The sequence below is a fragment of the Panicum virgatum genome, chromosome 5K, assembly GCF_016808335.1.
Source record: "Panicum virgatum strain AP13 chromosome 5K, P.virgatum_v5, whole genome shotgun sequence".
Lineage (NCBI taxonomy): Eukaryota > Viridiplantae > Streptophyta > Magnoliopsida > Poales > Poaceae > Panicum > Panicum virgatum.
This window is the reverse complement of record NC_053140.1, coordinates 38,634,623-38,645,317: the sequence shown is the minus strand read 5'-3', so window position 1 is coordinate 38,645,317 and position 10,695 is coordinate 38,634,623. Positions and strand designations below refer to the sequence as shown.

At 49.4% G+C, this 10,695-nt stretch overlaps 1 protein-coding gene and 1 long non-coding RNA gene across 4 annotated transcripts; one reads left to right on the top strand and one right to left on the bottom strand.

Moving 5' to 3' along the window:
* Positions 1–6,157: 6,157 nt before the first annotated feature.
* On the bottom strand, positions 6,158–7,521 carry LOC120710665 (60S ribosomal protein L6, mitochondrial-like). Its single transcript, XM_039996278.1, has 2 exons — positions 7,389–7,521; positions 6,158–6,873 (listed from the first exon to the last, which is right to left on the bottom strand). Exon 2 carries the CDS (start codon positions 6,827–6,829, stop codon positions 6,515–6,517), a length of 315 nt encoding a protein of 104 aa, XP_039852212.1. The 5' UTR covers positions 6,830–6,873; positions 7,389–7,521; the 3' UTR covers positions 6,158–6,514.
* Positions 7,522–7,826: 305 nt separating this feature from the next.
* On the top strand, positions 7,827–10,306 carry LOC120707357. Of its 3 annotated transcripts, none has more exons than XR_005688964.1 (4): positions 7,827–8,543; positions 8,787–8,841; positions 9,654–9,811; positions 9,923–10,306. It is a non-coding gene; the product is annotated as an uncharacterized LOC120707357 (long non-coding RNA). The 3 variants fall into 3 exon arrangements; XR_005688965.1 differs by having other exon boundaries at positions 8,787–9,122; XR_005688963.1 differs by having other exon boundaries at positions 8,787–9,811.
* Positions 10,307–10,695: the final 389 nt, after the last annotated feature.

The window sequence follows — 10,695 nt, the reverse complement described above, 5'->3', positions numbered from 1 at the left end:
TTTTGCAAAAAGTCTAGATTGGACTAGATTTTAAGGTTTTATATATTTACAGGGAGTTTCATAAAACTACCAAGACTCGTACTATATGATTCTATTCTAAATAATTTTCTTAGAGACCTATTTCCAAACTGCCCACGGCCTCCTCCCACGCCGTGGGACCCATGAAGGCCACGGCCTTCTCCCGCACCGCGAGGTCGGCCATGGCAAGGGATTCCAAGCGCGAGATGTAAGGAGATGGAGCAAGACGAGGACCGGAGGAGGAGGGAAAACAGGAGGCGCAGAGTGCGCGCTTGGTGAGTACATTACAACACAAAAAAAAGTGTTGAAATAAAAGAACATCCTTATCGAATTAAAAAACTTTTTAAATTCTTTTTTTGTTATGTAACTGTCGAGGCCTTGCAGTACTGCCTCTCGTAGCCACAGTTACTAAAGTTCTCGGTACATAGGTACGAGGGCAATTTTAGATTCTCGGTTCTCACATGAGTATACCTCTTCGGAACATTTAGTTAAGAATGGGATCATGATCCCTAGATGCTTGGGATGACATAGCCGAAACACAATTGGAACATAACTAAGAAACAAATATTAATTGTGGTTTTTGGTTTGAATATAATGTTGCTCCATGCTACTGTTTGGATAATAACTTAATAGAAATATTTTGCATGCAATTGGTATGTACTGTCCATTATCAAAACCAGAATACATGAATCCTTGAATTGGAGAGAGACGCTGGGCCGAGGGCTGTAGGCCTTCTGTTGCTGGGCAGCCTGGCAAATTGAGCTTCCTGCTTTTCATTCCATGCATGTAACAAACAAACCCGCCATGGCCGAGCGCCTCTTCACGACAAACAATACCCTTTCCCATGGTCCTCTCCAGTTCGATGACCATGCTGCGACGCACACTGTTTCCTGCTCCGAACCGCCATGGCCAAGCTCCTCGCCATATCCGCCGCCATCCTCCACGTCGGGAGCTGGCACCCATCTACGCTCCGCACGGGCTAGCCGCACCTTCTTCCGCCCTAACCGGTGTTGCCAGCTCGCGACCCGCCTTTCTTCCCACCCTCACCGGCGGCGTCAGCTCCTTCGCGACGACCGAGCACCACCGGAACGTGTTCCATCCACAATCCTGCGACCGTACCACTGCGTTCCACGATCCGGAAGTTTTCATTATGAGAACGGGGAGCGTCACAACGTACCGCGTTCCGTATGACTGTGCTTGTAGTCCTCGAACACCTCGCTCATGGCTGCTGCTCGCCTCGATCTCTTTCCTCCACCCGCGCCTGAATCACTCCGGTGACATGATCCAACAAGAGTGACTCGGCGGCGTTGGATCGAGTAGACGTCGGAGGCAAACTTGACGTGGACTATGATCCGCATGATTGAGCGTGGCTCGGCTTCAACTTAGTTCGATCAGGTCAGGTGGATTGGGGAGACAGATGCGAGAGGGGTTAGCAGATTAGCACATTGGCGTTGTTTGTTCTAGAGATTGCATAGTGGGCCCATAAGGCTACTGGTTGTCACAGAGCAAATGGCCGGCATTAGTTGCGGTCTTGCGGCATCGCGAGCCCAGTATGGCGTTTGATCTAGGATCGGGGCACACGTGGGTTGAGTGAGAAAAAAAATCTTTTGGTACAAACGTTCTCGAACATGCAATTTTTATGAATTCACCTTTCGTCCCACCTCTCTCAACCCTGATAGTCGTGTTCCATGTGACTGTGCTCGTAGCCCTTGAACATCTCGCTCATGGCTGCTGCTCGCAGCTCGACTTCATCTCTTTCCTCCACCTGCGGCCGAATCACTCCAATGACATGATCCAATACAGGTGTGACTCGATGACATCGGATCGAGCGGACGTTGGAGGCAAACTTGATGTGGACTACGATCCACGTTGTTGGGCGTGGCTCGGCTTCAACTTCGTTTGATCGGGTCAAGTGGCACTACTACAAAAACCATTAACCGAGGCGGGCAAAAAGCATTAACCGAGGCGGTTTTTGCAAACGCCTTGGAGCTTCCGTCACGGTTAATCCAGCATTAACAGAGGCGGTTAGCTGCCCGCCTCGGTTAATCAAATAAAAAAACAAAAAAATAGGAAGCCCATGGACAGGCCCGCCAAGCCCATCCAGGGACCGCCGAGCCCATCCACGGGAGAGGCCGCCGCCGCTGCACCGCCGCTCGCGCCGCCACCGGGGGAGGCCGGATCGGGCCCCTGCTCGAGCCGAAGGCCAGCGCCGCCGCCTCCTGCCTCGGCCCGCTCGCCCAGCGCCGCCCCCGGCCCGCCGCGGCACGGGCCCCGCCACGCCGCGCCGCGCTCGCCGGCAGTGGATAAGCCCCGCCACGCCGCGCTCGCGCCTACGCCGTGGGGTAGAAGGGCGAGGCCGAGCCTCTGCACCGCCGGGGGAGGAGGGCGAGGTCCACCATCGCCGCGCCGCCGGGGGAGGAGGGCGACGTCCGCCGCCACCGCGCCGCCGGGGAGGAGGACGCCGCTGCTGGGGAGGGCCGAGGCCGCGCCCCCTCCACGATGAGGGCCAAGGCCGGCGGCGGCTGATCCGGCCCCGCCCCGCCGTGCTCCCTCCATGCCAAGGCTCGGGGCAACGCCGAGAAGGCCGCCAACGACGGATCCGGCCCCGCCCCGGCGTTCCTCTTCCACGCCGAGGCCCGCGGCCGCGCCGGAGGAGGCCGCCGCCGGCGGATCTGGCCGCCCAGTCCACGCAGGGGGGCTGCGCCGGCGGCTCCAGGCCATGCTGCGGAGGGAGGGAGGGAGAGAAAGAGAGAAAGAGAGAGGGAGTGTGTAACGTCCCGCCTCCCCGAGGCCAGACCCGCTTACATCTGGCAATTATCTAGGACACAGACTGCCCTCACAGACCAACACATGTCTTTTCTGCACACTTTGTCCTCACTCGTGCGCTCCCGGGAATAACTTCCCGGTCGGTCACCCATCCCCAAATTGCTCCAGGCCAAGCACGCTTAACCTCAGAGTTCTTTGGAGACCGGCTTCCGAAAAAAAAGTTGCAACTTATTGGTATGAGTATCCTATTAATCCTATTAAGCCCTGGGCCGGGGTGTCACATACTTACCCCCTTAAGAGACTGACGTCCTCGTCGGTCAATCCCAAGCCAGGAACGTCCTCTCTTGGCCACGTCCCGTACGTCCAGTGCTAGCAGCCCATGTGCCACGTCCGTGCTTCCAGTGCCAACGGTCTCTGTGTCATGTATGTGCGTTCAGTGCCAATGGCGCATCCCAGATGCTCGCGCACTGACCCACCACGTGCCCGTGCACATGCTGGTGGCATCTGCGCCACCACGCGTCCGTGCTCATGCCTCCGCACTTACGCCCGTACGTGCCCGTTAAACAGCGAGAGTCAGCTCTGATACCATTCTGTAACGTCCCGCTTCCCCGAGGCCGGGCCTGCTTACATCTGGCAGCTCTCTAGGACACAGACTGCCCTCACAGACCAACACATGTCTTTTCTGCACACTTTGTCCTCACTCGTGCGCACCCGGGAATAACTTCCTAGTCGGTCACCCATCCTCAAATTGCTCTAGGCCAAGCACGCTTAACCTCAGAGTTCTTTGGAGACCGGCTTCCGGAAAAGAAGTTGCAACTTGTTGGTATGAGTATCTTATTAATCCTATTAAGCCCTGGGCCGGGGTGTCACAGAGTGGAGGCGGTGAATGACCGGAGACCTAGGGTTTCGTCTGTTTTATACCATTTTTCAGTGATTGGGCTCATATGGGCCATGTGTGGGCTTCATCCATTAATCGAGGCGGACCATTGTAAGGTGACCGCCTCTGAAAATATGACTATTAACCGAGGCGAACCATTGTAAGGTGACCGTCTCGGTTAATCGATTTTGCGAGGCGGTTTTTTCTGACCGCCTTGGTTAATAAAGAATGACCGCCTCGGTTAATATAAGGCATTAACCGAGACGATTTTTTAATGTGCCCGCCTCCGACACCATTTTTAAGTGTCTCGCAAAATAGAATTCTGTAGTAGTGTGGATTGGAGGAGACGGATACAAGAGGGATTAGCAAATTAGCACATTGGCGTTGTTTGTTCTAGAGACTGCATAGTGGGCCCATAAGGCTACTGGTTGTCACGGAGCAAACAACCGGCGGTAGTTGCGCTCTTGCGGCATCGCGAGCCCGACATGGTGTTTGATCTAGGATCGGGGTACATGCGGGTTGAGTGAGAAAAAAATTATTTTTTGGTAGAAATGTTCTCGAACATGTGATTTTTTTAGTCTATCTTTGGTTCCACCTCTCTCAACCCTGATAGTCGTGTTCCATGTGATTGTGCTTGTAGCCCTCGAACACCTCGCTCATGGCTGCTGCTCGCGGCTTGCCTCGATCTCTTTCCACCACCCACGGCCGAATCACTCTGGTGACATCATCCAACAGGAGTGACTCGGCAGCGTCGAATCGAGCGGACGCCGGAGGCAAACTTGACGAGGACTACGATCCGCGTGGTTGAGCGTGGCTCAGCTTACTTTTGATCGGGTCAGGTGGATTGGGGGAGATAGATGAGGCATTAGCTAGCAGATTAGCACATTGGCGCTGTTTGTTCTAGAGACTACATAGTGGGCCCATAAGGCTACTGGTTGTCATGGCTCAAACGGCTGGCGGTAGTTGCGGTCTTACGGCATCACGAGCCCGGCATGGTGTTTGATCTAGGATTGGGGTACATGCGGGTTAAATAATTTCGTTACTCCTCTTATTTTTCCTAATTTTTCAAATTTGGGTTAGAGCCTCGTCCGAAAGGGCGAAGAATGCAATACCTGAACGCATGCCTAGGTCCTTCGCGACATGCATATAAACCTATCAGGCTACCTAGCTTGAAGTGATAAAAAATGCAGGTTACTTCTCTTTGTCCTTATCGTTTTAGTTATTTAAAGAGTTCTAATGTTGTTAAAAATTTGGCAGGCATGTTTTATGATGTGTATAGTTCCATTTTGAGAATCTACAAGGAGTTGCATAAGTAGTGAGAATTGTTATCAGTAATTTTTTAGATTAAATAGTAACTCAGACACTCACAACGCACGCATACACCCCTACGAACGCATGTATGCAAACCTTAAGTGAGCAGTCAAATCCTCGAAATTGACGAAGTCACAACGAGCGCCTTGCTATCGACTGGAATGTCGTCTATCACTGAAAGTACAACATCGTTAAATCCTACAATATTCGCTCCCATTGGGGAGTCGAATCCGAGACCTGAGGTGCTGCCTAGGCTCTTGTAACCACTAGACTACATGTCCTTTTCGCATTGGTAAATTTCTTGATCATCTCCCGATCCAAAACCCAATAATGATAATTTCCCATGCCAAAAACAAGAGTTGACAATTAATACCCTGCATATAGAAATACCACATGCAAGATTCAAAAGACTTCTCATACCTGAAAGGCTGAAAAGGCTTTCCAAGTTCAAGTTTGGAAATACCAGCAAGCCCAGTACGGCCAACAAGGAGGGAAGAAGAGCTCAAGCTTGACCTGGTGGCTTTAGATGGTTGATTGTAAATACTCAACATCACTGTCAGTCAACTCCTCAGAAAGCAGGGAGCCAACCGATTTGGTAATCTCCAAAGAGCACAGACATTTGAGTAAAAAAGTCAAGTAATAATTCCTTGTGAATAATGAATGCCGAATGCATTGGACCTTATGAAAATTATCTTGGAAATTGTAACATGTGGTCTGATACTTGGATACAGAATGTTACATTTGGAAATCAAGTACTTAGGTCAGTCTGGGAGTGTCATCGACACAGTTACCAAGACTGGAAATTTGAGAACTGTGCCAGTAGAGTGTCATGGTGATGACACTCCTCTCATATTTCATGACACTTCTCTCTCATCTCTCCTCATACTATTGGTACATGTTAGCAAATTTAATGTTCATGACACTCCTATAACACTCCCACTGAGATTGGCCTTAGATTTGCCAAAACACTATGTCTACATACATAACAAAAATTATGTGTTTAGATTTGGCAAAACGATCTACAATTTGGAACGAGTGAGTATTTAGTATTTATAGTAGGAAAGCAATTAACATGACCTTCATTTCATTATTCGATTGCTACAGCTGGGGAGACAAAAAGAATTATCTCTAATATAATATATATTTTACAGTCTGAATAATATTTAATAATCAATGTCATGCATCAGGTTCCCAACTTCCAAATTATTTCATTATTCACTACCCAACCGAAGTCATGTTCACACTTAGTTTGGAACCTCTACAATGAATAAAATTTGGAAGGAAACGTTCCAATATAACTGAAATCCAAATTCAGAGTAAGGTTCCAGCTTGACATCAACAAAATTTGAACTGGCAGCTTATTCCTATTCAATAACTCCATTACATGCCTCGCGTGCATTGCATTGCCTGACACTACTGAGGCAAATCTGGGACAATGCTTCACAAGAAATCACATCAAACCCGCATTGCTACAAATGCGCAGAAGAATCAATTCTCAAGAGGTCAAAGCCAAGTGTAAAGTTCTAACACCTTCCCGCGCTGTCACTTCTTTCGCTCCTTCTTAATGGGCTTCAGCTTGATGACCTCGTCGATGTACAGTACGCCCTTCCCCTTGTACACCTCTGGGAGTTTGCAGCTCCGGATGGCGCCGGCGAACTGGTGAACCCTGTCCTTGTCGATGCCGATGCAGCAGATTTTGTTGGGCTTAAAGCAGAATACGCGGACGGCGGGCGGGGCGGTGAACTGCACCTCGTGGCTGTAGCCTAATTTCAGGAACAGCTCACGGCCTTGGCTCTCTGACCTCGCCTTGAAACCGACCCCCACGAGCTTCAGAAGCCGGATGAACTTGGCTTCCATTGCAGATCGATGGATGGTTTTTTTCTAAAGTAAAGTGTTTGGTGCTGAGTCACAAAGAGAGAAAAAAAGAGAGGAGGGTTCTCATCAGAACAGTACAAAATTGAAGAACACTTAAAGATGATGGAATGTGAATGGTATAACGATTTGTATATGAATGAAATGCCTACAGAACACTGCAACATACTGAGTGTTAAATGATCTGGACCATCACATAGTATCTATTTTGTTTGTGGAGAGCAGAAAAGAATGTTTCCCCCAGTTCTAGCTTTCAAAAAAAAATGTTTCCCCCAGTTCTTCCCCCCACGTACGTACGGATCCCGCGTGTGCGCCCGTACGTAGGCAATCATTCGCAGCTGTAAAGTATGGCAGATCGCATTCCCCCAGTTCTTCCCCCCACAAGAACAACGCTACCCCCGTTAGGCGGACACCGGCACCAGCCGCAGCCGTACGGATGGACGGGGGCATCCAATCCAGGCCAGGGTAATACGGACTCGATCGCTCGCAGAGAGAAGATCCTGCAGAACCATAGGAGCTAGCGAGAAGGAGAGGGATCCGTTACCGGGGAGAGGAAGTAAGTAGTTCCAGGCCGGCGCTGATCTCCCCGCGCTGGTCCGGCGCAGCGGAGGACGGCGAGCTGCCGCGGCGGGGACGGCGAGGGCGCGGGGGTTCCTCGGAGGCTCGGAGACGAGGAGTGACTCGATCGTGGGATCCCTATTTGTCTTCGGGAGGGTGGAATTCTCTATAATTATCCACTAACAACCCAAATACCCAATAGGCACCTACGTAGCAGGCCCAAAACAGCCCAGGAACTAGAACTGCCAGGAACTATAAACTGTCCAGAGTTTGCCGTTAGCATAATATTATTTAATATTCTACTATTTTATCTAAAAAAACGAAGTTATGTTTACCCTCCTGTGGGTCTGCCTCCCCCGTGGGTCTACCTTCGCTTCCTGGCTCTGCCCACGTCTCCCTCTTCCACGAGAGCAGTTTCCCCGTTTGCCCTCGCGCACGCCGCCGCCTCCCGCTCTCCCCATTTCCCACTCTCTCTTTGCCTGGCCGCTCATCCCCAATCCGCGCGGGGAGGGCGCAATGCGGCCATGCACCCCGCCCTAAAGCGGGAGGTGCAAGGACGGCGGCCAATGCCATCCACGCCGCCGCTCCTCCCCCATTCGCTATTGGCCTCACCGCTTGGATCCCCCGTCGGCTGCTGCTCCTTCCCCTCCCGTGCCGCCGTCGCCGTCGCCTTCGCCCCCGTCCTATCTGCGCCCGACGGCCGGCAAGACTGGGACGCGGACTCCGCCGAGCATTGAGGATGCGGGCCGGTGCTCAAGCCGCCGCCACTGCCGCCATTCTCGCGTACCTCGTCCCCGAGGTAATCTCCCGATCTCCTTTCTCCTACAGTCCTCCCACTCCTCCCTGGCTGGCACAAGCAGAAAACTTCGACGGCCCGACTCGTGGCCGCGGGGTCCTCGCTCGGGCTCCTGTGGCCCCGCTCATACATTCTCTACAAGGTGTCGGCGCCCTAGGACGGGGGCGTCGTGCGTGTCGGCTGCTCCAACGGCTTCCCTGTTGCGTGGCGCCTCCGCGTCTTCCTCTTCTACAAGGCGGTGACGCCCCTCCACTTCACACCCTCCAAGGTGGCCCCGCTCTGCCGCCGACCTGGAGGTCTGCAAGACTGCCGACCTCACCGCCTGTCGTTCAACTTCTGCTATCGGTGAGGATTGACTCTCTGATTGCGCATCCATCATGTTTATTTATCGATAATATGACAATGTGCTATGTTACTCCTTGCTTCTTTGTTCTTTGTTTGGCGATTCTCTAATTTTAGATCACTTTCATGAATCTTGGCTACAGGATTGGTAGAAGCACAAGAATTCAAGAGTGTCATAGCACATTTACATTTTCCTGTACAATTTTTAGAGTGCCATGACCTTTTTGCTGTTGTTGATGTGAACAGTGCTACAATGATGGAGGGACATCGAGCAGGTTACCGCAAGCACCGCAAGTGCCAGGTCTTGACTAATTTGTTCCATCTACAGTACAGTTAAGATGCTATTTAGCAGACACACAATGACTTTTATTCAGTCAGTCGTATGAATCTTCCTTTACTCTTAGTGCTGGTGATTTCGGATCTATACTTTGGTTGCCTGATTATTGCTTTGCAGGATAAATTACTTTGCATGTCTAAATCGACTGTGATGTTTATCTCACTATTTTGGTTGGCTGATTATTGCCTCTGCCGCTTGATTGCGCTTACTTGCAGGAGCCAAATGTGACATATGTGAAATAGCAAGTAATTTATTCTCCTTTCTTGATCAAATTGGTTTAGTTATTTTCAAGATGATCTGAACATATTATATATGCTTTGTTTCTCAAGGTAACTCGGGCTTCTGCTGGTTGTGGCAATAAGTCTATGTAGATCAAACTATCAATAACTAAATATATGTCATCATTCTGAATTCTGAATGTTTATCAAATTTGCTACACTATCAGGACCTCATACTATTTGCTGCCTCTGTGAACAAGCTGTTAGAGTATTCCGTATTCTTGTAACTTCAAGTTTGTGAAATTGCAGCCATGTCACTCTGTTCTTGCATATCATTTTCCCTTTTAGAATTTTCCTAATGCTATTTTTTTAAACTCACATCCTCTCAATTATAATGAACCTATATTTTTCTATGGCTGCAAGAAAACCAATAATTTAATTTATGCATCTTTTATGCTTATAATTTATTTTTCTAGGGCTGCAAAAAAAAATTAATCATTCAATGTATGCATCTGTTATGCTTATAATATCTTTTTCTACATTGGTGAATGACAACAGGGAAGCCTTGGTCAACGTGGCGGCGTCCCCGATCTGTGGCCTAGGTTGGACGTTCTAATCAGAGAAGTGGCAGCTGCCACCGGTGCATCAAAGCTCCATCTCCACGACATGAAGGCAAGGTGTACAAGCAATGCCATAACCGGCCAACACAATTTAAGGTTAGTCGACCTGAATCAAAATCAAGAACCATGTTTTTCTCTGTGTGCCTTTTCTTATCAAATTATACTGAATGTTGGAGAGGGGATGTGATCATTGAGCTCGTGCGGCAGGTTGCCGCTGAGAAGTGGTTCAAGCCTCGCCCAGTGTGCGCCGCCACTAGGACCAGGATATAGCTGCTGGTGTGGCCATTCAGAGAGCATCCGCTGCTGTATTGTTTATCCAATGCAGATGGAACCAATATGTAGGAGTGACCATGGTAGTGATTAGCAAGAGGCTGGTGGACTCGTTCCTGATAGATGCAACATTGGAGGTTGGGCTCTGTAGTCTGTGGAGTACAAGGAGCTCAAGCATCATCTGCTGTTGAGGACAAGGAGCTCAAGCATGATTTGCATGTGCGGCTGATGACTTCTTGCATTGTCTGAATGCCCGTGCGTTGCTACGAGAGCTAAAAATTCAAATACAACTAGTCTTTTTAAAAAAGATATTCAGCAGTAGGTTCAACATCTCTTAACAGTAAATTCTACATTGTCAATAAGCTAGTTCAACATCTTAAATGTCAATGTTGAAATTGTATATCTACAATATTGAAGTATTATACCTAAATTGTTGAACCAGAATAATTAAAATGTTGGACTTATTAGAAAATAAAAATATAAGCATATATATTTGATCTCATTTTGTAAAGAGAATTCAAAGAAGTATTATGGTTTAAATGGGAACTGAAAATTGGATGAAGCATTAGAGAGAAACTGAGTTTGAAGTTTGAAAACCTCCAACCGGCAAGCAGCCTTGTGTTTGTGAATCTGTCCTATCATCAAGGTTTTCCTGTCTCTCCCAGCTCCCATGGGCTATGGTTGCACGTGCCCCAAACCCAAGATAGCTA

Coding starts and splice junctions, on each gene's coding strand:
- LOC120710665 (XM_039996278.1), bottom strand. CDS start 6,829: ATGGAAGCCAAGTTCATCCGGCTTCTGAAGCTCGTGGGGGTCGGTTTC.